The sequence below is a fragment of the Cystoisospora suis genome (assembly GCF_002600585.1).
Source record: "Cystoisospora suis strain Wien I chromosome Unknown contig_3222, whole genome shotgun sequence".
Classification (NCBI taxonomy): Eukaryota; Apicomplexa; class Conoidasida; order Eucoccidiorida; family Sarcocystidae; genus Cystoisospora; species Cystoisospora suis.
In genome coordinates, this window is record NW_027156017.1 from 25,048 (window position 1) to 52,662 (window position 27,615).

General features: G+C 50.5%; 3 protein-coding genes across 3 annotated transcripts in view; 2 read left to right on the forward strand and 1 right to left on the reverse strand.

Moving 5' to 3' along the window:
- Window positions 1-2,880, reverse strand: part of CSUI_006386 (scamp family protein) — an 8,585-nt gene extending 5,705 nt beyond the window's left edge. Inside the window, exons 1-3 of the mRNA XM_068066546.1 lie at window positions 1,877-2,880; window positions 1,201-1,335; window positions 231-301 (exon numbers count right to left, since the gene is read on the reverse strand). Of these exons, the coding sequence (XP_067921478.1) occupies window positions 231-301; window positions 1,201-1,335; window positions 1,877-2,020 (350 nt within the window). The 5' untranslated portion in view covers window positions 2,021-2,880. The remainder of the gene's footprint in view (window positions 1-230; window positions 302-1,200; window positions 1,336-1,876) is intronic.
- A 459-nt stretch (window positions 2,881-3,339) lies between these two features.
- Window positions 3,340-16,162, forward strand: CSUI_006387 (smg-4 upf3 family protein). Its single transcript, XM_068066547.1, has 9 exons — window positions 3,340-5,167; window positions 6,274-6,388; window positions 7,210-7,303; window positions 8,459-8,576; window positions 9,242-9,343; window positions 10,305-10,375; window positions 11,195-11,284; window positions 11,873-12,175; window positions 12,995-16,162. Exons 1-9 carry the CDS (start codon window positions 4,090-4,092, stop codon window positions 13,217-13,219), a joined length of 2,196 nt encoding a protein of 731 aa, XP_067921479.1. The 5' UTR covers window positions 3,340-4,089; the 3' UTR covers window positions 13,220-16,162.
- Window positions 16,163-16,269: 107 nt separating this feature from the next.
- On the forward strand, window positions 16,270-27,606 carry CSUI_006388 (apical membrane antigen 1 protein; the record flags this gene model as incomplete). Its single annotated transcript, XM_068066548.1, has 13 exons — window positions 16,270-16,275; window positions 16,623-16,848; window positions 17,356-17,610; window positions 17,994-18,308; window positions 18,686-18,916; window positions 19,431-19,650; window positions 20,108-20,418; window positions 20,612-20,699; window positions 24,602-24,825; window positions 25,279-25,593; window positions 26,204-26,437; window positions 26,794-27,016; window positions 27,477-27,606. Coding segments are annotated over 13 exons (2,778 nt in total), but the record flags the coding sequence as incomplete, so codon positions are not given.
- Between the last annotated feature and the right edge of the window lie 9 nt (window positions 27,607-27,615).

The window sequence follows — 27,615 nt, forward strand, 5'->3', positions numbered from 1 at the left end:
CTGTCTCGCTAGGGATGTGCGGTCTGAGAAAGGTGTGAAAGAGACGAAAGAGAAGACGACAGAAGACTCATCAATGTACGTATACGACATACGGAGTAGAAGAAGAAGGATCTTGAGAATGTATCAAGACAAGGAGGACATGCAAAGACAAGAAAGAATAGAAAGAAAGAGAGAAAAACATCAGTATGAAAAGAGAAGGATCATGAAGACGAGAAGAGCAAGATCCTCACCCAAATGAAGGAATTAAGATGAGAGCATTAAGTATGCTATACCCAATGCGCGTAGCAGGCAAACCTGCGACCTACGCAGAGAAAAGGTAAGCCATGCACGAAGAGAGAAAGATCGACACAGAGAGATTAAGAGAAATATAGTGTTCGATCTTCTTCTCTTCGTCTTCACAGTCCTCCTCCTCCTCATGTGTTCGTCTGAGACACATATGGAAGGGCCAAGTGAAGTACTACCACAGAGAAGAAAAACATACGGGAGATACAAGGGGAATCTTCTCATTAGGAAAGAAGAGCGTTCTTCGGAGCAGTAAGAGAGTAAGAAGAGATGAAAGGCAGCTCTATTTGGATGGTGTCTACTTATGTGGGAGGGGAAGGACCAGGAATGAGATAGACATATCTCCCTTCTCCCCCGTCTCTTGCTTGGCAACAACAACGCGAGGTGATGTCTCCTACTTGAGAGAGAAGAAAGAACAAGAAAAAGAAACCTGTCTCCACTTGGGGCGCCAGTCCGTTCCTCTTCAGTTCACTAGAGTCTTCCTCTCTCAAGAAGATGAAAAGCATCAAGGGAACAAGACGAACATTTCTTTCTTGCGTTTCTCCAAGGAGAGCTTAAGAGAAAAAGACAAAACTGATAAGGAGAGAAGACGTGGAATGGAAGGACAGCCTCCTTCAATGCGCGCACACGCATGCACGAGACGACGGATGCCCCCCCTCTCTGTGTGTGGGCCAGTTGTTCTCTACAGTTTCTCTGGTAGTTTTTTGTCTTCTAGCCATAGGAAGAAACAAAACATTAGACACACAGAAAGAATACGACCTCAAGGCGGCGCCATTTTGAAACTCATGTGTACATGGATGTATAGAGACCGAAGAGAAGACGAATCGATTATTTTCACGCGGTAACTCCTGAGTAGAAAGAGACAGGTCCATCGGCCTCTCCACATTGTCCCTCTCTTCTCCTAAGGAGTGAACTTACAACAAGAACAATAGTATGGGTGATGTTGATAAAAAGAACTACGGCCGCCAGAAGAAACATCCAGTGGAGCGCCCTAGCAATTCTCGCGACGGATGTGGGAAGCTCATCAGGGTCAAAATGAACCATGCGAAGTCCCTAGAAAGAGAGAAGAATAGGGCAACCATAACACACCTTATGACCAAGGAGCGGACTGTCAAACACAGACGCCCTTCAGAGTGGAAGAAACGTAGAATAAAGAAGGTCGTAATAAAACAAAACGCTTCCCCAACATACATACATACATCCATACATACACCCTTCCACATGAAGTGTGTGAGAGGAGTAGTGGTTTCCTCTTGCAATTTGTAGTGAGACGCGGTGGCGTGTGACGGAAGGAACCTCCTCCTATAAAGGATGTAGTCGGCTAAGAAAACTTTAATTCTAAGCATTCACGTAATGCTTCGGGCCTACACATCAGCTGTCTCTTGAACCTTCCTCCCATGACATGCTGGGTCCTAGCTTTGATCAAGTTGTCTTTCAAAAAAAAACCCCTTTGTCAGTGGAAATACGTGGCAACTTTTTCTTGTGCGTAGGGAGACAGCTAGAAATGAAATATTCCAGCTCATGTACCGAAGCCCTGCAGCCAGACAGAAAGGAGAAATCGAGAGAGAGGTAAGGGTGTGTGTGATAGACGTACAGGTGGATAGTTGTGATTAGCCCAGTCTATGGAAGTGGCTCCGTCATCTGGTTTGTAATCCCGAGTAGAAACATTCGAAACCTCTCTCTGCGATGAAGTTCCAGGCAACCCGCTGCTTTTGCCGAAGGTGACTCTTCCCGCCATGATCCCCTTCCGAAGGAAAACACCCACGAGAAAAGGAGACAGTGTGAAAGAAGAAGGAGACTACCGACACCCGCCTTAGGGAGTACCCTAGCAGAAAGAGAGGCTTTTTCTTGGTGAAGGGAGATGACCTGAGCAAAGTAGTAGTTGGGGCAGTCGGAGTACGGCCCTTATACTAGGACGCCTCCTTATCCAGCTTGGAGACGAAGGAACCAAGAGAAGTACTTAATGACCGCAATAGAATAACAGAAAGCTATGAGCACTGGAGTTGAATCGGAGAGACAAAAGACTAAAGAAACACACAAGAAAACACTCACGTACACGGAAGCGCAGCCCCGTGACTACCGCAGACACAACAAAAGCGGTCTTTGCTGTCGGTCAATTCGATCTAGCTCAAGCATTCACCGTTAGTGTGCCCACGCCTTCAAGGAGACGGACGCTACTTTCACGCGGTGAAAAAAAAGGAGAAGAGCTAGGAGACCCGAAAAACAGGAAAAAAGAAAAACAGGAGAGAGAAGGAGAGCCTAAGGGAGACAGTGTTATACACCGATGTCAGGAACGACGGGACGTTGATGCTGCAGTATCACATGCCAATCAAACACAACCCCAGCGAAGGAAAAACAAAAGAGTCTTCTCTATTGCTTAAGACGACTCCTCACGGATCCAGAGCATGCGCAGACGGACTTCCTCTACAACAAAACCGAAGTAGAATGCTATGGATAATTGGCGCTTCAGGTTCTCTCGCAGCCGCGCTGGAGGAGAGGAGCGATGGCGGCTAATAAAGCGGATCAGCACTGAGCGTTGACTCGCACCCAGCCGAGACGGAAACATCGTCAGCCGTGGACGGGCTTGCATGCCAACAGTGCAACGGATTGAGCCGAGCTAAAAGAAGACAATCCTTCTGGAATTCTGCGTCTCGCTGAGGATCTCTAGGGTACATAATGAGCAGGAGGTCTCAGCTCTTGTGGAGCGACTCTCTGGAGCTAGTTCATATAGGTGTCTCATGTGGCATACCGACTCAGCATCGACGGGCAACATACATCAACTGGCCTCCCTGCTGGAGACGGGCAGGGGGGGTGGCCGTATCAACAAGCCGCGAGTAGCCCTACTGTGTGGTCCGCCAAGGCCGAGAAGTCAAAAAGACGTCACGGGAACGAATGTGCTGAGAAGACAATCATGGCTCGATGGGTTTCATCGTGTACGGGGGAGGAGGAGTCTCACTACACATTGCCTCGCCCCCCCTTCTTAGGGCATGAGGTCACCTACGGAAGCCACTGGATCTACTTTTCGACCCATGGCTAACAATCCATTTAAACCGTGCATGCAGATTGTCCTGTTGTTAGTGTGAACAACAATACAGGAAACGAATCTTGCACCCATAGTGATGAGATATAGATTCCCGAAAGGCCTAGGTGCCCCTGTGGAGAGGAAATCACCCATTATTGTCCTGGCGGAAGGAGGCCCCTATCAAAGCCCGTACTGCTTCTGCGTCAGCTCGACAACAGTATTCATGACAGATGCAAAGAAAGCGAAATTGTCCATTTTTTCGTCTGTTTTAAGTCGAAAGGGCCTTCGTTCTTTCCACTGCGGCGAATGCAGAAGAGCTGAGCTCATTCCGATCCGCTGTTGCCCTGGACCGCATCAGCCGGAATCCCTTCTCAGGTTGCAACTCAGATAGACAGAGAAACAACTTCTCCCAGTGGTCTTTTTGTCTGTGACTTTTCGTTCCTTTCATCGCTCAGAAGTGTGACCCTGGTTTTGGACGGCAGTCTGCTTAGATGAACCTGCAGTCACTGAGATGCAGCATTCTGGTGTATGTACACCCTGCTAGGCTCGCGGTGTGCGACCCTTTGGACAGGAACTGAAGGAGTAGACTTTTGTGAACGAGAACTCAGCAGACTTCTTCAATCCCCCACTTCCGTCTTAGTCCCAGACCCACCAGAGGTCACTCTCTTTTTCTCCTTTCCCCTCTTTGTCTTCTTTTTTGCGTCTGAACAGCCGCTTCTCCACTGTCACACTATGAAACCTCTCTTTGACTGCTTTACTGCCCGTCTTGCCTGCCCTTTGCTTTTATGCAGCGCAACCATTGCGCTGTTTCTCTTGTCTTACACTCCCGTGCTTTCTTTAGCTGTCTCCGGTGTTCCCCTAGTCTTCTCTTAGAAGAGAAACTTTGCTTTCCCATCATGCCTCCCCGCGGTGTGATCTATCGCCCTAGGGCACTTCAACCATCATCCTCTCTTTCTGCCGATGCTCCCCTCGATCCTGAATCTACCCCGGTGTCTTTCTCCTCTTCCCCTTCTGCTATTCCGACAGCTACCGTGTCAAAAGCACCTACGATCATTCCATCCTTCATTCTTACGAAGCAACAGCTTGTGCCGGCTAAAAAGATCTCTCCTCCTGTTCGTTCTCGCACTAGTAGTACGAGTAATGAGTCTACGAATGACGTGAAAGGAAAATCTCCATCTGTAAGCGATACACCACCTCATTCATCTAAATCAGCAACCCTTCTCTCGCAGTCAGTTCCTTCTTCGTCTAGCGTCGCGGCTCGTCAAGCTAAGTCTCCATCTTTTGTTGGTAGACATGGAGGAGGAGGGAGCCATCGACACTCTAGAGTTCGCGAGCCTTTCTTAGGCGCAAGTGCTCTTTCAGGTCAACACCATCAGCTTGTTTGGAAAAGTGTCAATAGCAATCTTCCTTCCCCGAAGAAATCAGAGACCGAAGGAGAGTATGCGAGAGTGAAGGGGGCTCGAAAGACTGGTAGCTCTCTTACTGCTGTAGCCACGCTAAGAGATAAGGAAGACACCGATAAAGGTCGTGCTTCTCCTTCTCCAAAGAAAGGAGACGGAGGAGGCGGATCCTCTCGGGAGCTAAGAGAGCAAGAACGAGAGGAAGAAGATCATCATTCTAAAGGACGACTCTCATCGAGTGAAAAGAAGAAAGAATCTTCTATTTATCCTGAGCTTCCTCCTAACTCCGAAGGCAGACGCGAAGAAGAGACCAAAACGAAGAGGAGTGATCTTGGAGTAGATGGCTCCGGAAGTCGAGATCGAAGTGGGGGGGAAGGAAAGGTCCCAGCAGACATTCAAGCATCGGCACCCGATGGTGTTCATGCTATCACACAGACATATAAGTCCAAGTCGGAGACGAAAGGTAATACACCTCCTCTCTAAAGGAAAACAGGTCGCATGCGTGAAGAAGAGCTGTTATTCTACTCGTGGTGGTGGCATACATAGCTGTTGGAGACCTCTGTCTATGTGTAGCTCTGCTGAACGGCCGCGCTTCCGATTTTCTCCGGGCTGGCTGAGAGGGAGAGTGTGTGTAGCGACTGCCGTTGTTATCTTCTCCTCTCTTCCATCATTTTTTCTTCTTTCTTGCCTGTGGCTTTCTCTCTCCCTTCTTCTCTAATGTGCTTCTCGTCCATTAACAGCTGTATGCTGCCTCTCACGTTGCTTTTTCTCTCATTTCTCTTCAGTTCCCATCGGTATCTCTTTTATATGTGCTGCAGAAGCAAACAGCACCCCTCTTAGGGAGTCAAGTGCTAGGAAAAACTCTCTCTCTCTATCCACAGGCTCATACGCGCAGAGAGAGGTACTTATACATATAAACGTAGAGAGAGAAAGAGGTACTAGTGTATATATAGAGAAAGAGAGGCACATACATATAAATATATATAGAGAGAGGTACTAATATATATGTATGTATACGTACCTCTCTCAATGCGTATGTATGCTCCTATATATGTGGAGAGAGAGACTTTTGCGCTTCTATACTTCTCTCTGTATGGGTTTCTACGTTTAACTAGGGAATCTATTCGACCCTGGTCCAGTGTGCGATGGTCTTTAAGAAATCAGTATGAATTCCAGTCACATGTTCGTAGCACTTTTTGCCCCCCCCCTTTCTTACTGCAAGTTCATCCCTCTCTCCTTGAACCGACATAACCTTCATCTAGTCCCTCTCCAATGTGTCCGTCTTTCTCCCACTACATCAAGTCGGCTCTGTCCCTCTCTGCCTTTCTTTTTACGTCTTTTCTCTCGTATGTTCATTTGACCGCGTCCACGGAGAGACACAAACGTTGTTCTTCTCTTGTGTATTATAACCCAGGACCGCACTCTTATCTCCTCTTTCGTTTCCCTCATAAAGAAGATATGCAATTTCCCTTCCCAACGATGTACCCCTGTTGGCATGAAACCTTCTCAATACAGTCTCCTTGCCCCGCTTGTTTTTTATGCTTTCTTTCTGATCTATTCTATTCTCAGTTGTGGTTCGCCTTCTCCCACCGTCTGTAACAGAAGAAGATCTCCTTGCACTTCTTTCAGATTCTTCACTTAAGGAAAAGATTGCTTGGTCACGATTCTTCTCAGGCAGACAGGGGTATGAAGAAGCTCACCACTCCAACTATGCCTACCTTCTCAACTCTCCGCTTTCGTGGCTCTCTCTAGACTCTCGCGCTACATCTTTCTTCATCCACTTTTTCTTATTTCTTTCATTGTCCCTTAGCAGAGACAATTGTTTATCCTTCTATCTACTTACCTTTTGTGTATCTATCTGTCCGTCTTTGATATGTGTAGCTATCCAACTCTCTTCGACCTCTCTATCTGTCTATCTTCAATCTATTTATCTATTTCTAACCTATCTCTCTCTGATCAATCTATCTATCTATCTATGTCTAATGGGTATGTTGCTGTGACTTAGTTCAGGAGAATTTTACGTCTGCTCTTCACTTGTGGTGCTCTTCCCTCGGGGTGACGAGGATCCTTGGACAGACCCTCCTGATCGATCGAATTATGCGTCGAGTGTCATAGATCTCCAGGAAGGTTGTTTTCTCCGTTAGAGTGGCGACTGTATCCAGGGGGGTGTACAACGCATCTCAGGAGAGATAGAAGAAAAGGAGGCTGTCGCTCTATGCTATATTTGTGTGTTGTCGAAGAGATCGCAGAAGAGCTTACAATCTTTGTTACAAGAGTTTCTGTATCTATCCATCTATCTATATTTAATCTATCTATCTTTAATCTATCTTTAATCTATTTATCTATCTATAGTTATCTACCTCCCTATCTATCTGTCTATCTTGAATCTATCTGTCTATCTTCAACCTACCTATCTATATTAAGTTTCAGAGAGACAGAAGGACCCATCGTGTAAGAGTGAAGTGTCTTGGCACTTTCTTTCTCTTTCCTTGTGTGTTCTCTCAGTGATGTAGGAGGAGATAAGCCAAGCCGAAATAGCGTGTGGTATCTAAACTTCTCGACAGCCCAAGATGCCAATGACTTCATCCAATTCTTTCATGTAATCGAGCTCAGATTGACACAAGAAAACTGCTGCTTATTCTTCTCTTCTTATCCTTGCATGTCCCCTAGATTTCTTATACGCGTAGCCGTAGGGATCTTCCTGAAGAGGGAAGGAAAGAGACAGAAGTACGGAGATCAGACAGAGACAGATGGATTGTTTCTTTAGAAAGAAGATATTCAGGAACGGAAGTGACTGTCTCTCGTCCTTCGTGCCTCTCTTCTCTTAAAGTCTGACGAGTGTTGGCACATCTGTTCGAGTATAGAGCAGTCTAGAGGAAATGATAAGGTTACATCTATGTACACAGTGGAGTACGTTATCAGCAGCAGTTCTTAAGGAGGTGAGGTAGAAGCCGTCTGGTGAGAGTGCGTAGTCATTTCTCTGTAGACCAGCTGTACGTACACATCGATATAGAACACAGAGCCTTCTTTATATGAATCTTCTTTGAGCCGTGAGCAGGGTTGTATGTGGCGTACGCACCTTCGGGTCTCAAGACGAGAGTAAAGAAGAGGAGACCGAGACGAGATTTCTCGGCATTTCTTAACCGATGTCGTTCTTCTCAAATACCTTACTATAGATCTGTTATTTCGACTTCTCCTTCTTCGTGGTTTCTCTCCAATTTTCTGTGACCGCATGCATGCATAGTCTCGATGCTTCTCTTCCTGTTTACTTCGGACGTAATCCACGAAGAGAACAAAAAGAAGCAAAATGTCGAGTAGACTGACTTCAAACACTAGTAGAAGGGGCACATTATATAGAAGGTCTAGATATCAAGGAATTTTGTCTCTTGTCTCAGAAATGGAGATGTATGTATCGATTCTTCTATCACCTTCCTCACATATATAGGTGTATAAATATTTGTATATGTGAGTGAGTTCTGTCCTGCTTCGCCCTCTATGAAGAAGCTGCTGTGTGTCTACCGGTATCGAGGTAAACCACCCTACATATCTCTTCTCGAGATTTCTTCTGCTTCCGCGTATGTATATGTATATATGCATTACGTCTATGTATGTAACTGCATGCCTATGTATGTTTACATGTATGTGTATGTATGCATGTCTATGTATGTCTATTGATATATGTATTTGCCATAGTGTATGTGGACTGATGTATGTAATAAGAGCTGTGACTGCTTGTGGGGGGGTGAAATCTCAGGGAAAGCCATTCGTTGATGAACGCCATAATACCTATAAGGCGGTCGCGCGACTCGCTCCGTATCAGAAGACCCCTCGCAAGAAACCGACAGATAAACGAGAAGGGACTTTAGAAGACGGTAAGCATCATCGAATCGAGGAGGGAGTTCTTTGACTCCTCATCTTCGCCAGATCTTCCTTCTTTGTATATCTGGTATCAAGTTCTCTCCTTAAAACAACGTTACCTTCTCGGCCTTTCACAGAATGTTGGTGACGAGGGGAGGGGGGGAAATGTAAAGATGAAAGGTAGTTTATCCGCTTAAGAGACAAGCGGGTTCTTGTGCATGCACTTCGGTCGATGCGTGAATCTTCATCTCGTATAGAAACATGGGTTAGCATACAGTGAACAGCAAAGCTTCCTGTAGGCTGTACATTTGATATATCTATCATATGGAGAGAGCGAGACAGGTATAGAAGAGATTAGAGAATCTACGTTTGATTTATCTATCATATGGAGAGAGAGAGACAGACATCGAAGAGAATACCTGATCTGTCTCATAGATATGACCTGCATATCCTTGGTATTTCTCCTGGTAGCCGTCGTTATCCAGTACGACGTGGCTTGCTCACAGTCACGCAGGAGGTCCTTCATATCTTCTTCCTCCGCATGTGAGTTCTCTCGTGAGAAGGTGAAGCATCTGAAGTCAACAGGTAGCTGTTGTATTATTCTAGGAGGAGAGACTGTCAAGACACCGTCTTTCATTCTTTCTTTCTTACGCTCGACTCCTCTACGTGTTACTCCCAGCATCGGTATACGTCGATTTCTTGGAGAAACTCAAGAATGGACAGCTTGACGAGCCTCCCCCTCCGTCACCTGGGACAGAGGAACTGGAAGTGATCAAGGACGGTAGGCAGCCCTACATACAACAGAAGGACCGAAGGAATAATCCATGTCTTCGAGCTGCTGTCTTCTTGAATATCTTCAATCGGTTTCGAGGCGTGCTTTCCTAATCATTCTCTAACGTCAGAGCTGAAGAAGCCGTGAGACGTCGCTTCTTAACGTGTCTGTATGTATGTGGTGAGGTATCTGCTTTCTCAACATACATATAGATGTAGAGTGTATGTATGAAGATATATGTATGTGTGTCTGTTGTTTCTGAAGGGACATTCGATACAGATGTAGGATATGTGTGTATGTATGACGGGTAACTCTCGTTGATGAAGCTATAGAGACAGAAGCACCAGCTAGTTTTCTGCACAACGCCTCTAGGTGAGCCTTCTAATACCCATCAGACACAGCCCTTAAGTTTCGCTGTGTGCAAATGACTGGAGATAGGAATCACCTGTCCACCATATCGATATAACGTCCTTGGGATACACTCAAGTCGGGCTTGAAAGAGCAAGCAGTAGTATCGAGAAAAGATCTAGGTGAGCCTTGTAGTTAGTTCATAGAGATCGTGAGAAGGCTTCTGTATTGGCTTCTCACCTCCCGCAGTGAAGACGTCTTCACATACAAAGTCAAAGAGATCTCCGCATCCCCTATTATATTGTTCTACATGGACGACAGAGTTCTCGTCCTGCGACTCGCCTCTCGTGAGGTCTTTCCTACTGTCTTGTCTGGACGTCTGAGTGACCTCCATACAAAGGCTATCTTTCAAGATATCGTTTTCTTGTCACCTACTCCTCATAGTCATCACTGAGTGTTTGCCTTCCTTCCTTCTCCTGAAGATCTCGCGTGTCGAATGTGAAGTCCACGTGATAGATGGATTTCGAAAACGTGTTATTTTCCCATGATCCTTGCATGCAAGACACTAGCAGCAGGCTGGAATGGAATTCGATAGGAGGTGATGTGCGATTACGACGTGCAGATGACGGCGTAGTCCTCTCTTCGCTTGTTCTTGCCATGAGGCAAAAGTACGGAGTGAAAACTCTCGTTCAGGTGAGAACAGGGACAACACAAGTCCAACATGAGCTCGTCTCTCTGGCGCAAACATGTGTTCATACACACATCTATCCGTACGTGTTCATACATGCATATCCATAGATAGTCATCCATACATTTCCATACATACATGTGCACACACACATTCATATGTCGTAACGACATACATACAACAAAATTGGCTGCAAGGAACGGAAGCCCAGACATCCATAGTCGTACATACATGTTCACTCAGACACAATCATACATACTTGTTCATACATGTATATATATATATATATTTACGGGAACAATCTTATTTGTACATACACGGGGGGTGAGCAGGCGAGCGGACTCGAGTCTGTGTGTTTGGGTTTCTAGGGAGTTGCCTTCTACACCAATGGTTCAATAAGCTTACAAATTCTTCGAGAAGACAGACAGCTTTTTGGTTCATTGAAGGAATGATGAGCTCGACGTTGCCAGGTCAACATCGCCACATTGGCTGTTTGTCTACCTAGCTGTATGTACACATGCTAGTGTGCTAATGACGGAAGATAAGCCCTATGTTAAGTACATTGTCGTCTTTCTTCAAGTGTACATGGACCGGTGCCAATGATACAAAGCTCATCCAAAGACAGCCTATGCTTTTCCGCGCCGGTCAGAACAGAAATTAACGTAGAGGCTAGGAGTGGTTTGTATACAAAGTTTTCATCGTGAATATCTTGTTGATGTTTCAAACACAGAGGAAGACTTCGGCCAATCAAAGGAGGGGAATGCATGCACCGTGACTAGCTGAATCTGTTGTACTTTCTTTGCACTTCTTCTTTGTTTCTACAGGGCAAACCTTACACCTTAGCTACTTGGAGGAAAAGGTTCTGTCTTCAGTCTCTCGAAGGAGAAGGAGACGGGAGTGAAGAAGAAGAAGAAGTAAGATAGAAGAGGATAAGCCTTCATGCTTGTTTTGCTCAATCAGCAGACGAGTGTAATCTCCCTTTCACTTGGTCGGACTACAACAATGGCCTCTCATGTCTTGGAAACGGGGGGAGTCTCCACTCTTTGATGCTTTCTCTCAGTTCTTCCGCTTGAGCTTGAGAGCTTAAGACAAGATCAGTGGGTCTAACTCATCGCCCTTTTGATGGAGATATGTCAAGGTGTGAATTGACAAGGCGTTGTATATACTACCACTCTTATAGTGCTTTCCTCTGTGAATCTCCTTATCTTTTTTCCACTACGTAATTCGACCTGTTGTTTGCTTATCTTTCCTTTCTTTTGCCTTGCTTGACTCTTCCTCGGAACGGTGTGTGAGAGGGGACTTAGACTAACGAAAGCCACCCTTTCCCACATCTAGTGAATCTTGCCCAGCTCCGGTCATTTCCGTATATACGTTTGCAGGCCTACTCCATGTTGGCTTGATGGTTTCTTCGCGACAGACAGGCGTCCGGTGTATGTACACTTATACATATAGATGCAGTTAGACTACCAGTCTAGGCGAATGAAAATTTTCTTTCTGTTCAGAGTGCTGTTGCGAATCCACGCCCTGTTCCTACTTCTTCAAAGAAAGGTAAATCGGAGAGAGGAAAAGGAAAGAAGATCTCTCATCATAGAGACGGGAGCGAAGCGGGGGAGAAACGAGAGAGAGGACAACGAGATCCACGAGAGCGTACCTCGGGAACAGGCCCAGGGTTCGTTTTCTATGCCCCTCGCCCTATAGTCGACAAACCATCGCACGCGGAATCGACGGATCATCAACGGTGGGGAGCATCTTCTGCTGAGAAGACGCGAAGTCCGACAGAGACGACCTCGGACTCGCGAAGGGTGGTAAGAGAAATAGTTGAAATAGAGACACAAACCGGAGGGTGTCTTATCTTGATCGTAGCTAGGAAAGAGATTTCTCACCGGGTATCTTTTGTGTGTCTCTTCTATCACGCCTGGGTGTGCACTCAGCAGTGCGTTTTACAGCCCCTCTCTGTGCTTGTAGAATGTATGTGTACCTCTATCTATAATTGCCTCCCTTCCGCGCTTGTAGGGCTCATAATACCAACCTACTTGGCTCCTCAGTTGAAGCTAAGGACTCCTCTGGCTACAGCTGTTCGCACCCTGGTTAGTCGGTACTAGCACGCTTGCTCAGATTGTTGTGAAAGATTTGTCATGTCGATACAGATTGATATATAGATTCATAGGTATATACATAGACATGAACATTACTTACATGCCCGTGCATCCATGCATGCATACATACATACATGTCCATATGTACATATATATTTATTCATACCTCGGTGCAGGTGTACGGGGGGGGGGCACCAGCGTCGCAGGTGTATGAGACAGTTGAGGATAAAGACGTACTGGGCTTAGGTGTCCGTCTAAGGCACATGTAGAGGCATTCGCTTCGAGACACTCGACCGGAAGAAGGTGTCATGTCTGAAGTCAGAAGATGAAAAACTCGAACTCCGTACACGGATGGGTGGGACGACAAGAGCTACTTGCTGGTAGCCGAGGGTACCCCTTGTGGCAATAGAGGAGACAAACAGGGGTTTTGAGAGATCTCTTCTCAGACACATAACCCCACCGACCGTGAACGAGCGAGCCGTGTCTACCCTCTGCATTCCCTGTTGTTGGCTTCTCATCATCTCTCAGAACCGTGGAGAAGGAGATCGAGATAGCAATAGTCATAATGTCTCAGTAAGGGTAATGTCTCGAGCACTCTTGGGAATTCAAAAGAGACCGCAGGCCGGGGGAGGGGGAGAAGACGGAGACGACCATAGAAACATGAGTGCTGGTTCGCATGCAGCCGCCGGAGCCACCGAGCGACGGCAGGGGCAGAATGAGAACGGCCGTCGTAGAGAGGGAAAGCGTGGGTAGATCATGCAAATTCACGGCGCTGAGTTTCGGTCGTTTTCTTTCACTATCAGTTGGGTTCAAAAACAGGAACCGGACAAGGAGAAGGCAGTCGCTGGTGGCGCCTCCCCGCCTAGCCGCGGAGTGTTGATATAGTAGAACCTCTCCTAGGGGGCGATAACATGAGGGAAACTGACATGAAGGTGTGGCTGCACTTCTTTCAGTCAGCCACAGGCGACTCGTCTTTCTTACTCTGCTCTGGCGCCACCGTAGATTCAGAGTGGCAAGGTCTTGGCTGGGCAGTTTGACTGACGACAGGTGCTCCTCAGTAGAACACACCTCGCCTGTTCTAAAGATCTCCTGTCTACGGGGAGAGATACCTAAGCATAGGGACACCGCAGAAGGTATCCGATCATTTCAGGGAGCTCGTCTAAGAAGGCAATGCTACTGTAACGATATCTGACAAGGTGGCCTAAGTCAAGCCGCGAACTACAGAATTGTCCGTCGCCAAGCAAGTTCGTTCGGGATGACAGCAAAGCTGCGACGACAAGGCAGCGTCTGTCTATTCCTTCAGGAACTTCCCAAACCTGATAGAACGTTGTCTACAGGCATTCCGACGCCGCGTGCAACAGCCCACAGCGAGAGTGCGCGTGTAGGGAGAAATGCATACGGCTCTGGCTATTCCTGCCCCTGGCTCACACAGTCTTCAGGGCGGAAAAAAGCGCAGCTTAGATGCGGTGAAGCAGTTCATGCGCTTCAAGCGGTACTATTTCACCAGGGAGGCGATCCTGTTTAGTATTGAACAGAGCTCGATCATTGTAACTGTCTCCAACCGAAGATCTCACACGGGTCTTGTCCAGGGACTGGGTCTCCTCCGTTTCTTCGAGAACGGTGTAGGACGTCATCTGGAAGTTTCGCTTTCGCGGTTGGTTGGCGTACCCTGACCTCGCTAGTGTACCCTCCTTCAATGAGTAACTTCTACGAGCACCAGAGCAAGTGTTGTCCACCTACACTCCGCGTGACCAGCGCTGTGGCTCTGCCCGCCGCAGTCCATGAGAGGAAGGACTTTTCGACCTCCGACGCGACGCCACACGAGGTCGCAACAAACTGAAAGGACGAAGGATGCATATAACTGGAGTGCTTCGTACCTGTGTTCTCGTAGCCAATCTCGAGGACGGTCCGGAGAAGTGTGGGAGACGTGCGGCCGTCAGTAATTCACGTTTTCTTGCGACAAGTCCACCAGTGCCTCGGAGTGCGGTCATTCGTACTAAAGAGAGGCAAGCCGCGAATCAGTGTCCAAGTGCCAACACTTGCTTCACCCTTGCGACTTTTTTGATAAGAAGAGCACAAGGGGCGCGTGACAGGGTTCGCGGTTGACCCTCAACCCCGCCCGCTGACGTCTTCTCCGTTTTTTTCGTTTTCTCTAGCTCATGTTCCGAACGCTTTGGTTAACGTCTGCGTCTTTGAGAACGGGGCCGGAACTTGCTGGCCGAACCAGGACGGACATCATGCAGGCACTCCGATTGTTACTGATACGTCGTAGCTGGACAAGGGCGAGTCGTCACATAGAAGCACACAACACGTGTTGCCGCGGCCGCTGGTGACAGTGGAAGGCTTAACGATCTGTCAATATTGCTTTAAGACTGAAACCTGCTGACAGCTTCTTTAAGTACGCTCAGACAACAGACAGGCCAGTGACTTGACCCCCCCTGCCTCACGTCAGGGGCTGCTCGAGTCACCGGCGCATTCGCATTCGGAAGCTGAGGGAGAGAGCAATCAACCCAGCAGACCAAACCCAGGAGCCCGGGCGAACAAGAACTCGGGTATGCTCAGCAGTCGTAACTTGATCTCAGGCCGTCTGAACAAAGGTGACGAGGAGGCCTGCTGGTACCTTTCTCACTAGGCATTTCGAAGCACTACAACACCGTGGGAAGGCTACAGCAATGTAGGGCGTGACGCTGCGGCGCCATCGAATCCCGACAGCTAAACCAAAGCACCCAGTCCCTTGGGTAAAAACCAACAAGCAACGCCGAGCTGAAGAAAGACAGGGAGTCGTCTGTGCACTGGGAGTGGAAAGCCCTTACCTGCTATTTTTCCGTGGTGGCAGTTGCCGAGCCCGGCCTGAACTCCGATCGGCGAGCACAACATGAACGCCGTTAGTACGCTGGGAAACAGAAAAACGTGTCCCTCTCGGATTCGCCAACCGCTGTTGAGACCTGACTCTCCGAACTGGACGACTACGGTCCCCGCAACATTCAGCAAGCGGACCAACCAGTGACAATGCGACAAGACCAAGTCCGACTGCAGCACCCCTAAGCACTGATCGGCGCCTCAGTTCCGCCGTCCTCAAACAACGCCCGTAAACGAGGACCATTTCGGTGAAGAGCGTGCTTTGTTTTGCCACCAGGACCCCGCTTAAAAGAGTCACGGGAGCATTGTCAAAAAAGAGGATAGCCGTCCACAGAAGGCCTGCGGCGACCGGGTCTACCGTAGAACCTCAAAAGCAGCCTGCATGAGAACATCACATCGGCCGGGCTTCGAGGTCGCCGCAAGTCTTAACAGTAAGAAGTCGGACTGTGTTCTGTTTCAGAGACTTCCGAGAAGCACTTGGTTTCGAACCCGAGCCCCAACTCTGCTGGCTAGCTCGATGTGCCGGGAGTGTTAACCGATGATGTAGGGCTCTGAATATCAGCGCCCGACGCACGAGACCCGGCTGCAGCTATGGGTGCGCATTCTCTGGTAAAGGGAAATTTTCCAGGAAGTCCTGGTTTTTTCAAGAAAGGCTATTACATCCTGTCGCTTCATATTATTTGGGCGTGGGCGCCCCTTTGGTTTTTTTTTTGTGACGAGCAGCATTGCCTCGTTCTGTATCAAAGCGCTGGGCGGAGCCGTTGTGCTAGCTCGCTTTTTTCCATTTACGTCACCTCCTCAAACATATTCCAGGTGGAACCGGTCAAGAAGCTTGGCAGGTCACCCCCTTGCTTGTTGGCGTTGAGTTTCACAAGCTGCCGAAAGGAGATCAAGAACGAGTCGAGCCGCCTGGCAGGTGCAGCCGCAAGTCGTGCTTGCCCTCGATGCGAGTTTATGGCCTGCCCTATATCGGGGCCAGGATTGGGGAGGGCACTTGTGTACTACAGCCTTCAGAGACTTAAGCGCGTACGGCATAACTGCAACTCAAACTCTGCTTCACGCTTCCGCACACCATTTCGTCTTCCAGGTCGAAGGGACATCCTAACGTTGCGGCCGAAGCTGGTGTTGTTGCCCCCATCGACATTTCAGAGGTCCGACGATGCCAGGACGGTAACGAGTTTGTTTATCGTTACGAACACTTCTGCCCATGGAGCGCCTCAGTCTGGGGCACCGGCTTCGACCGCGTGTGTCTTGGAGTTCTGTAGGGTGCTTTTTGTGTCTGGTCGGAGCCCTGAAGGTCTGTACGGGCTTAGGCCCTCACAGGCTTTCGCGCTCCCCTGTCATGCGTACCTCTGACACTCCCTTAGAAGCTCCAATCCAGCACCACGGGGGCGGGCCAGACAGCCTCGGTGAGCGTCGGAGGCCCTACTCTTTCCTCTCTGGGGGCGGACAGGAGAACCCCTGGAGCGCTATACCGACTTTCTCGAATTTTGTGAGACGATACAACATCCCTGAAGTACACGGTGAGCGTCATGTGTCTAGTTTCTCCATACCTGCGAGCGATGAGTTCACTGAGGCCCTTGCATGGAGTCCCGTCTTTCAACAGCGTCGTATCTCGCTCTGCGCCACGACACAGCATTGGCCTCCGCTGGACTACTTTCGCAGTGCCGGGTCATGTTTGTCTGAGTTTGCTAGCGGCAATAGGATGGGGAGCTTCTGTGGCGTCCCAGGTTAGACAGTCGGCTGATACGGGTTATCGGTCTGCAGACGACTGCGGTACCATTGTCAGCTTTGTCGTACGAAAACCACATTTAATAACGAGTGAATATACATCTGTCAGCAGCCAGTTCATCTGCTACACTTTCTAACTCTAGTTGTGTATTAGAGAAAGACTATGGGTGTGCGCTCTGCGGCGGAAAGCTACTTCGCCTGTCCTGTCACTCAGCAGGCCGCACTAGAGGACGCGACACACATTAAAGTTCGCGTGGTTTCCATCACCTGCACCGAAATCTCCTTATGTCGCGCCGCAGGCTCCGGCATTTACGTTGATCTTGGGCGGGACACAGAGGGCTACCGGGAGGTTGCGGGCAGATGCCCCGTGTTCGGAAAGACCATACGGCTGCACCAGCCGGCAGGGTATGGCAACAACTTCCTCGACGATCTTCCCTCGGCTGCAGATGCGTCCAGGAAGCCCCTTCCTGGCGGTTTCAACAGCCCTCATGTGTACTCCTCCGGAATGAAGCTGTCCCCTGTCGATGATTCGCTTCTAGTGTCGAGGCTCGGAGGTGAGGATACTATCAGCTTTTGTAAACGGAGAACGCATGCCTTCTACAGCGTGGTTTCCTCGGTTTTCACTGGCTTCCGGACTGGGTTCTAATCATCCTTGGAAGTCTCACTCGAGTTGCTTAGCAACAAAAGCTGTGTGCTCGGGACGGCAGCCGAGTAGAAAGCGTATGAGAGTAGCTAGTGACGGAGCACCGAAGTAACGGTAAACCAGAAGCATGCTTTTTTCTTGTGACGCAAGGGTGAGAGGCGTCTCAGAGAGCATACCCTTGTAGCGCTTCTTCTTTGGTCTTGCCATACCACCTCGGACGCGAGAGAGTGCGATGGAGTGCTATCCAGTCAGTTTTCTCGTTATCCCGGACACTGCGGTGCATTCTGTCTGCAGCGGAAGCCCCGAAGACAGCCATCGGTCGTTGTGCCTTGTACGCCTACTCAACGACAGCGATCAATCCCACTACGGGCGCCTTCAGCACGTACAAGTATCCGTTCGTGTATGACACGGCAGCCCAGAAATGCTATCTGTTGGCCATTAGCGCACAGAAACTGCAAGGGGAAAAGTATTGCTCTGTCAACGGATCGCCAGCTGGTTTGACTTGGGCCTGCTTTGAGCCTGAAAAAGACGTGTCGGTGAAGAGCAGATATGTTTACGGTTCCGCGTACGTGGGGGAGGGCGACCCCGACGCTTGGGAGACCAAATGCCGTAAGCTTACAGCTTCTTCGTTCTCATGCCACTGTCACAACTGAGGTGTGTTTCTGTAGCAAGGGTGGAAGCTCCAGTTCTTCAGGGCCTGGTGCTGTAGTACAGACTTTTGCGATTCGGTAAGTGGAGCCGCTGTTCTCCGTTGCGGGCGGGACCGGTCTGCAGAGCGGAAGTGCGTTCCGCAGTGAGATGTTCGCAACTGCTTCAAGGGGCCGTGGCGATGGCTGGGTTTGGCAGTTGAGGCTACGGTTATCAAGTGGCAATAACAACATCTCGGATAAGCATCACTAATTTCTTGGTTGCTCATGCCCGCGCCACATCATAAACGAGTCTTCTTCACTTCCACTCTTTTCTCCAGTGTGTGGATTGGACTTCAGCCAACAATGCTGTGAAGGATGCTCAGTTTGGGAGATGGAGTCGAGGCCGCTGTGTCCCATTCGACACACAGAATTCGCAGGTGCAGGAGGTTGCCACTAAGGAGGAGTGCTGGCAACGCGTTTTTACAAATCCGAAGGTAGCCGATGACTCGCCGACCACCTACCCTTCCTCTTCTCAGAACAGCTGGAGTGATTTTTGGCCGGTGCATGAGTCATCCGCCCCCAAGTCCGGTGAGGCACAGAAAACATTGCCTTGGAGGCAATACTTCAAGGGCATAGGGCGCTCTGTCGCATTGTCTCCGTATAGGCTGGGGCTGCGAGGCCTTCAACGCCTGCACAGCGAGCCATCGGTCCAGGGAGGTTCGCTCACTCTCGTTGCCGAACTGAGCTTTGTGGATGTTTACAACAGGCACCTGTTCGCATTGCTGCACTGTTGCTGCTCTGGCTTGAAGGGCGCGGAGTTCAGCGCACGGTAGCACACAGCCGCGTGCTCGTAAGCATTGTCTGCGGCCCAATCCGGCGGCTAAGTATTACTCGTTTTTTCTTGACCTACGCTGCTCGGTGAATACTGAACTCGCCATTTTGGGCATTTGTGCAACAGGGGAGGCTTGTTCTTACTCACCACGAAAGAAAGCTCTAGTTGGCTGTAGATGCCGGCTTCTCTTTAGCGTGTCTCTGTGTCGTGTTTGACAACATTTCTCTGATGTAAACAGTCCCTAGACAGCTTATCTGTGTTTGTCGACAGGAGGGCTTGGCGCAAACTGGGCGAACTACTATACGGATGCTAGTGGCAAGAAGCAGTGCGCTATTTCCGACCAAGTCCCAGATTGTTTCGCGCCTGTCAACGGGACGGTGGCTTACACTGCTGTCGGATCTGTGGACGAGGTGACGCTTCCTGGATGTGACTCCTCATCCTTCAATTCAATACTAGGGGACTGCGTTGATTGCAAGCAAAGCGTCACCAGGTCAGTGGGAAGTGGTATACCTCTGCTGAACGTGACGGGGTACCGGCGGCTGCGGAGGCCGGGAGAATGTGTGCACTGGAGGGTAGTCTATATTCGTGGCCACAGCGGTATAGTGGAGACGTGTGTTGGAATCCTACTGCCAAGGAACTAGTATGAGTGCGTCAAGCAGTGTTGTGGGATGCGAGAGAGCCTCTGATGTTGTCACACAAACGGTTGGCCCCCAGTGGGGGTCGCCTTACTCGGAGTCACTAATGCAAAGTGGAGAACTCATACTGGGCCAACATCACTTCAACGTTTCGCGCTTCAGGACGCAGCTTCGCCGCGAAGCCGTGTGCGTTTTGCACACGGCCTCTCACATCCGTTTATCAATTGAGCCATCAGTTTTCTGTTAGCGGGCCACCAGTTCTGAAAGTTTGTGCATCCCGGAGTTCGCCTCGGTTGCCTTGGTGTGTCTCAGCTGTGTCAACGGACAGCTCGTCTCTACTGAGCAGTCATGCTGCGTGGAGCCAGGTCCCATAGGGCCACCGATTGAGCCACCCATAGAGCCACCGATTGAGCCACCCATAGAGCCACCCATAGAGCCACCGGTTGAGCCGCCGGTTGAGCCACCGGTCGAGCCTCCGACTGAGCCGGAGGTACCTCAGCCGCCTGTGGAGCCAGAAGTACCAGAAAACCCAACTGAGCCCCCAGTGACTCCGCCAGACCCTGGTGATACGGGCGGGGGAGCTGGAGAGACGGAGATACCTGACGAGCCTTCATATTCACAGGGTAAGCTAAACGCTGTTGTTTCAGCGAAAGCTTTGGTCGCTTTTCTTTCAGATTCCCCGTCCAGACATGAGCCTGCTTTCTAGCGCTACGACGCAGTACCACTTTAGCATAAGTGGTGGACAGCAGGCGTGTTGGGGTCCCACATGTGTACATATGTGTATATATCGACTGTTTGTGTCTCGGCGGCGCGCAGGTGTCAACGTAGTTGCCATCGCTGGCGGGGTTATAGGAGCGCTTCTTCTGCTGGCTCTTCTGGCGGGAGGCGCCGCATATTACTTCAGGTAAGAATTTCTAACCATGCACTACCAGATGTGCGCCGGATGAGTCGTCTGTCCCCGGTACCAGCCTAGTACGAGTGTCCCATGCCAGTCCGAAAGCGTTGCAGCTTTGTGAGCCAGACAGACAACACTACCCGGCTGGACAACGCACTCCGGGGACTCCCTACTCCTCGGTTTTTCCACTTGCTTCGCGACATTCTCCTGGTTCACACTGAGGGAAGGGGCTGCTCGGCCGCGGTTATCCAAGCCGGAACAACAGATGCTGCCGAAGCTCAGAGAAGATAGCGTAGCTGACCAGTTGCTTTTGCGTTTTTTTTCTTCAAGTGACGCTCAAGGAATAGCAGCCGCCGTGCGGCCTAGAGAACTGCATGGTCTCGGGCAATTACTCATAAATATCTGTGGATTCTACGTACGAGGTGACTGGGAGTGACCTCTTATGTAATGTTGTTGCAGACGACGTTCTCAGCCAAGTCCGGATGTGGCCCAAGCAGCGGTGCCGGGAGGAAAAGAGGGCCACAGAGGCAGTGACGTGTTGGTCAAGACAGAGCAATCGTGGTGGGACGGTAAGCACAAGTTTGCGCACGATGGACCGGTAGTGAGAGTCGCTTGTTGACGGAGGACCGGCTGCAACCAAGGCCCTCGCATGCGTTGCACACTCCGTGTACAACCTATTTAGAGCTCAGGAACGAGTACGTCTGCTATGGCGAAGCATACGACGTAGTTGAGGGCGGTGCTTCTTGGGTGTCCTGAAAACACGCCGATACTCCGTAGGGAGGTCATGCACTTCGACAATGTGAAAGGCGGGATGCCAGGCACTTAGACCGTTGCTGGCTCTTTGATTTTTCGGACCCTGCAGTGTACAGCCGCAGTGGAAACGAGCCGTGACAGCTGAGAGAGCTCTGCCTCTACGCAGCACTAATATAGACTTGTACATTTAGACAAGACAGGCTGAATAAGGCTGGGGTGTGGAGGTTCACTGGAGCACTTGTGTCCTTATGATGTATGGTTGACAGAGGAGGGAGCACCGCTGGTGGAGGAGGGGGGCTTGGCGAACAGGCCAGTTGTGGAAGCGGAGTTCTAGCACGTCCTTTGTTCCCGGGTAATCCTCGCAGCCGATACCACGCCATCGGCCAACTCAGAGGACGGCCCGTGAAAGTAGTCCAAGTAATCCGGTCCCCCTCTGACTGAGGAGCTCGCGAATCAGAGGCAGCTAAAAGATACGATTCCATGACTAAGTACAACACACCGCGCGCTTAATGACATCAGTGGGCAGTAGGGACTAAACGGACAGGAACGATAGTGTGAGATGAGCACCGAGGTAGCTTGGAGGGCAAAGCGCAGACCTCCTACTATCGTGGCAGCTAACGCTTGTCGGCGCCGGCATGATCATTTGAACCACCGGGCTGCGGCGGCGCAAGTCTAACACCCATGCGTTCACGTCCACGAAACCTTGTGTTCTTCAGAATGAGTGATATACCTTTATGCGTCGAACTGCTGATTTACACTTCAAGCTGACTTCCACCTTCAACTGGATACGGGGCTTCTCAAGGTTTGCATATGACAAGCCGAAGACGAAAGCTGTGACTGCCACGTCACTAGCCTTTCCACCTCCAGAGCTATCCACTCCGATCAGGCATCGACAGCCTTTACTGCTTCGTCGTAGAGAGTATTACTGGGTGGGAAAAGGCTGGACCACACGACGGTGACAGAATTCAATCTGCCTCGTCGTCACACGGGTTATGCGAAGTGGAGCTGCTGTTGCATGCTGGGTTGCAAGCTGCACTTCCAACGTTGCCCTTCTCTTCAGGTCGAGAATCTTGGAGCGCGGTGCGTTGTTTCACAGCTTCCTCCAACAGCGTGAGAGCATGGACTGCAGGTTATAGGCTCATGACTAGTATGTAGAATCCTTCCGCAGTAGCCGGTCCCAGCACTCGAACTGTCTTTATCGCCCTGACGGTCAAAATGCACCGTATGTCCGGTGTAAGAACGGACGCGAAGACCGCGCAGGAACACATGGTTCGGACGGTACCAAGCACAATGGAACGTACAGGTGGAAGTGCGAGCACCAGTAGTAGGCCGAAGATCTCAGGCAGACTTGAATTCCGCGGCGTACAAAGGGGCGACACGTGCTGTGTTGGAAAAGCGATTAGAAAAGTGCCCGTGGGTGCACTCCGCTCTTGCCAATCTGCTGTCGTGAGCTATGACGGCATGATTTCAATCCTATCACTGAGGAGGACCGCCGACACAGATGAAACGTAGCCAGACTGAGACTTCCACGAGCCCCCCGAGTGCGCACGTGTCATGCTGCGGCTCGTCGAGATCTGAGTAAATAGGACATCTGCGATTCAGTTAACCTCAATAACTTTGCAGGTAGCCCCCAGAGCCGCGTTCAACAACGCAAAGGCAGTAGAACCTGACACAGGCCCCAGACTGGGGCACGTACGCGAATCAGGAGAGACACCCCTGTTACTTGACCGCAAGACAGCTGACTACCGTCCTGTATGGTGAAGCACAGGAGGCGGACGGAACAAATCCTCAACCTGCGGACGCCGGAGAAGCCCATGCACGTCATGCAAGACCTTTCTCGGAATCTGCAGCGTGCTGTGAACACTCGCGTGTACTTGACTGAACCGGATAAAAAGCCCTTCTGGGCAAGGTGCGAGAAGTTCTAGAGTCGGGTGCCCCGCCACGAGAGCGCAGCAGCCACTCCTGACTGATCGACTAGTCGCGCCGGCGAAATGCGAGCACTGTACGGCCCGATGCCGGGACAGAACTACAAGCGGACGATCCAGTGTTACTGGACCATTGATCGCCACGCAGCCAACCTCACGGGTAGCTCTCCCGCTTACCGTCCAGTAACCTACAGTCTCGATGGGGGAGGCACGGAAGGGCAAATGAATGTAGATCGGCCCGTCTCACCTGCCGACGGAACTGACAGTCTCAGTGACGCTTGTACATGAACTGCGAACTGCGCTACTAGGAATGCATGCTGGATTACAGCTTCCCGGATCCGCGCGTCTCTAGGCCTCCGTCTCAGACCAAGATGAAAGCCGGAGTGGGCCTCAGTTGGGAACTTCTTGGAAGATTAGCACGAACCGGGTCCCACCCTTCCTCTTTTTTCTGGCATCGCGCAGTGCGGTACCATACTACGGTTTTATTCGACGGCGGGATTCGGACGGGAGTACCTCGTGACTCTATCCAGCCGTACGGGCGAAACCAGTGCCTGCTTCCAAACCGGTGGACTATGGATTGACAAGGCGACGCTATGAAGAACTACACTTTGACGACTCGACCCTTTTTAGGGAGCTGGCGCATACAGGCGGGTGTTGTTTTTCTCGGCTGGGCGGTACTTGGCAAATGCAGTGGCTTTGGGTTGCACAGACAGCCGTCGTTCACGGAGGAGGCCGGTCTGCGCCAGACCCGCGTGCCGCGGTCCCACAGGGTTAGTGCCCCAGAAGTCCAGTTCTGGGAGGATGACGTGAAGGATCCGCCAATTGACGGATTGTGGAGGCTCTTTTCTGAGCCAACGCAGAAGAATCCATTCGTTGAGGTCCCTGAGCTTGCCACCTTCATGAAGAGGTTCGATATCCCCACTGTACACGGTACGTTGAGTTGGTTGTCCCGTTATCGATCTCCGAGGTCGAGCATGGCAGATGAAGAGGGTTCAACGACGCGAGGGCTCCATGTTTTCTGACGGGTGCACGAGGGAGCTTTCCAACTGGTCTTTTTGTTCTTAGGACGACCTGCGGCAATTCATGTACCGTGCGTTCGGCGCTAACTTGCCGTACGAGTAGACAAGATCAGTGCGCACCCACGGATAGCGTCAGTCGCGACACTTGCAAAAATGTATGTGGGTGCGTCCTTGTCTCTGTAGGTTCGGGGATTTATGTGGACCTTGGGGGAAGAACCGAGGGATATCGAGAGGTTTCCGGAAAATGCCCCGTTTTTGGGAAAGTCATCCACTTGCACCAGCCTGTGGCGTACAAAAACACCTTCCTTGATGACGTTGCGTCTCCGTCACAAGCATACAGAAAACCATTGCCAGGCGGCTTCAACAGTCCGCACATCACTGGGTCAGGCCGCAAATTTTCTCCCATATCGGATGCCAAAATCCGAAGCAGGCTTGGAGGTGGGCCATATTCGGACGGGCTGTCTGACAACAGCTCTCTGGTGGACAGCTCCGAACCACTAGCTCTGAAAAGGTCCGACAGAAGTTGACTAACAGCCGTGTCCGCCATTTTTTCTCTTGGTCGTCTACTACGTATTTCCATTTGTATGCCTGCACTTGGGCAATACAGCGACGCTGAGATAGCTTTCCGCAGTAAGGCAGCTGCAAGAAGTGCTATCTATACACTTGGACAGCCAAGTTGACCACTCGTGGCGTCCCCCCCCTAAAATTTGTCGCCTGAAATTTCTTTCAACTTGTATCGTTCATTGTTCACGTCTCTGTCACCGCTGGTGGTCGGCGTCCCATGTGTTCGACGTCTCAGTGCCGGTGTCTTTATGGTGGGTGTACCAAAACGTCGGCCATATAACCGGTTGATGCTATCGAGCTGGTTCCCGTGATTTTGGCTGTGTTCAGATACCAGTCCCAAGACGGAGATTGGCCGATGCGCTTCGTACGCTCTTGCGACGACGCCGCAAAATCCAAAGAGCGGAGCTCCAAGCATGTACAAGAATCCGTTTGTCTATGATCGGGTGAACAAGCAGTGCTACGTTCTAGCCATCAGCGCTCAGCTCCTGAAGGGGCAGAAATATTGTTCTGTAAATGGCTCCCCTTCTGGATTGACGTGGTCATGTTTTGAGCCGGCGAGAGATTTGGCTACCGCAGAGCAATTCGTTTACGGTTCCGCGCACGTCGGTGAATCTTATCCTGATAGCTGGGAGGAACGCTGTCGTAAGTCTATTCACGCTTGCAAGTTGTCCGCTGATTGATGCGGACCTTTAACAGTGGAAGTTCGATTTAGGACTAAGGCCGCACGATGGGCGTTTGCGTAGCACTGTTTTCCATCGGCGCGACGCAAGCGCGTGTCGGCTCTTTGATGCGGCTCGCACAAGGGTTCTCCGGGGTTGCTGCGAGTCTCTCTTTTGTAGTTGAAAGTGCTTGCTTCGAGGCGTGTAGCGTACACACTGGTTAAAGACGTCGGTCAGGCGGGAAAGAGTTTGTTACAGTACGTTGTGGTACAGTCTTTGGAGTGTTCTAGTCAGCAGCAGGCAGAGAGGTGGGCGTGCGGCCGACTGTTTTGTGTTGCTTTTGGTACCTACGAAACTCGATAGAGCCATCAAGAATAGAGAGACTCAACGCTTCTGAAAGTGAGGAGAGGAGCTTCAGAGCGTAGCGTTGTTTGTATCTCTGCATTACGTGCTGAGGCCACATTCGAGAAGTAGTGAGTTAACGCGTTCACAATGCTTCAGTTGGGGGAACCGGCACGGTAAGACTTCGTAGTGTAACAGAGCGGAAGTGTATACCTGTTGTGCAGAGCGTTTTGATGTGTATCGTTTTTCAGCGCATTATTCAGTTTCGAATGCGGTATTCGGGAAATGGAGTGAAGGAGAATGTGTCCCGTTCAATGCCGACAACTCGCTGCATACAATTGAAGTCACCACAAAAGAGAAATGCTGGGCCTACGTTTTCGAAAACCCGGACGTTGCCAGTGACGCACCCACGACCTACCCCGACACTCCTCAGAACAGCTGGCGTGACTTCTGGCCTGTCCATGAATCTTCGTCACCGGCTTCAGGTCTGTTGGACCCCACACCCAGTGCCGGATTGTACTCTTGGTGAAAACCCATTTCTTTAGTTGGTTTGCTTTCAGGTGTAGAAGACCTCACTTTTTAATTGATCACAGTGCAGTTCGTGTGTAACCGGTCTCACTCTGTGTTTAGACCATTCATGGTCTCTTGCCGTCCAGGTCATACTATTTTTTCCTTGTGTTCGGAAGGGCTGCTGCGCCGGGCATCTGCCGGTCTTCCTGTCAGTCTGTGTCGTTGTCGTGCGTTACACCGGGGTATCAGGGCTCTTCTAATGTAATTCTCGGTTTTTCTTCTGGTCTCGAGAAGTGCTTTGTTGCTGACGTAATTGTGTCTGGTTGCTCAGGCGGTGTGGGAGCGAACTGGGCGAATTTTTATCGAGATCCCAGTACTGGGAAAGGCCTGTGCGCCGTATTCAATACGGTGCCGGACTGCTTTGTTCCCCTTGAAGACACAGTCGCGTACACGGCACTGGGCTCTCTTGCGGAGCAGCCGCTGCCGACGTGTGACCCTGGCAATTTCTCGTATGCACAGGGAGAGTGTAGAGACTGCAAACGAACGATTCTAAGGTTAGGACATTACCTGACTCCCATGAAAATTAGGAGGGGCACGGAGCAGCTTTGTTTGGGTTAGTTGGAGGCGTGTGAAACTTTTACGGCCGCGCATAGCCAGTGATTAGTATTCAGCCGTGAGTGCGGTGGTGACGTTCCTTGAATCTGCCGTCTCATACGCGCCTCCGACCGCACAAAATGAAGTACCTGCTCGAGGATACACTGGAGTGTAAGGGGTTTCAGACTCTTTCCGTATTTGACGATCTCCGGATGGTGGGGTCGCGACAGCCGGCGCGTTTCTCCCTGCTTGTTGGGTAATCGGACAAGAAGTTTGTAGGCAGTTAGCAAACACCCCAGATCGGCTCCATCGTGTTCGGGATTCGAAGTACTGGCCAGTAATTTCTTCACAAACCGGGGTACACAGCTTGAGGCCTTGTAACTGGTGTAACAAGCTTGCGTTGACTGTGTGCGTTTCAAGGTGCGAGGACAATCGCCTTGTTCAGGAACAGGAGTCTTGCTGCAGTTCGCCACCACCCGTCACACCTGTCCCTCCTGCACCCGGACCTACGCCCCCAGCGCCGATTCCTCAACCAGCGCCCACCCCCCCGGCCCCGACT

What these genes read in the sequence shown, in the direction of transcription:
- CSUI_006387 (XM_068066547.1), top strand. Translation starts at nt 4,090, where the DNA reads ATGCAGCGCAACCATTGCGCTGTTTCTCTTGTCTTACACTCCCGTGCT. An exon ending in GTCCAAGTCGGAGACGAAAG is followed by an intron (nt 5,168 to 6,273) that starts GTAATACACCTC and finishes TTCTATTCTCAG; the next exon opens with TTGTGGTTCGCCTTCTCCCA. An exon ending in GAGTGAAAACTCTCGTTCAG is followed by an intron (nt 10,376 to 11,194) that starts GTGAGAACAGGG and finishes TTGTTTCTACAG; the next exon opens with GGCAAACCTTACACCTTAGC.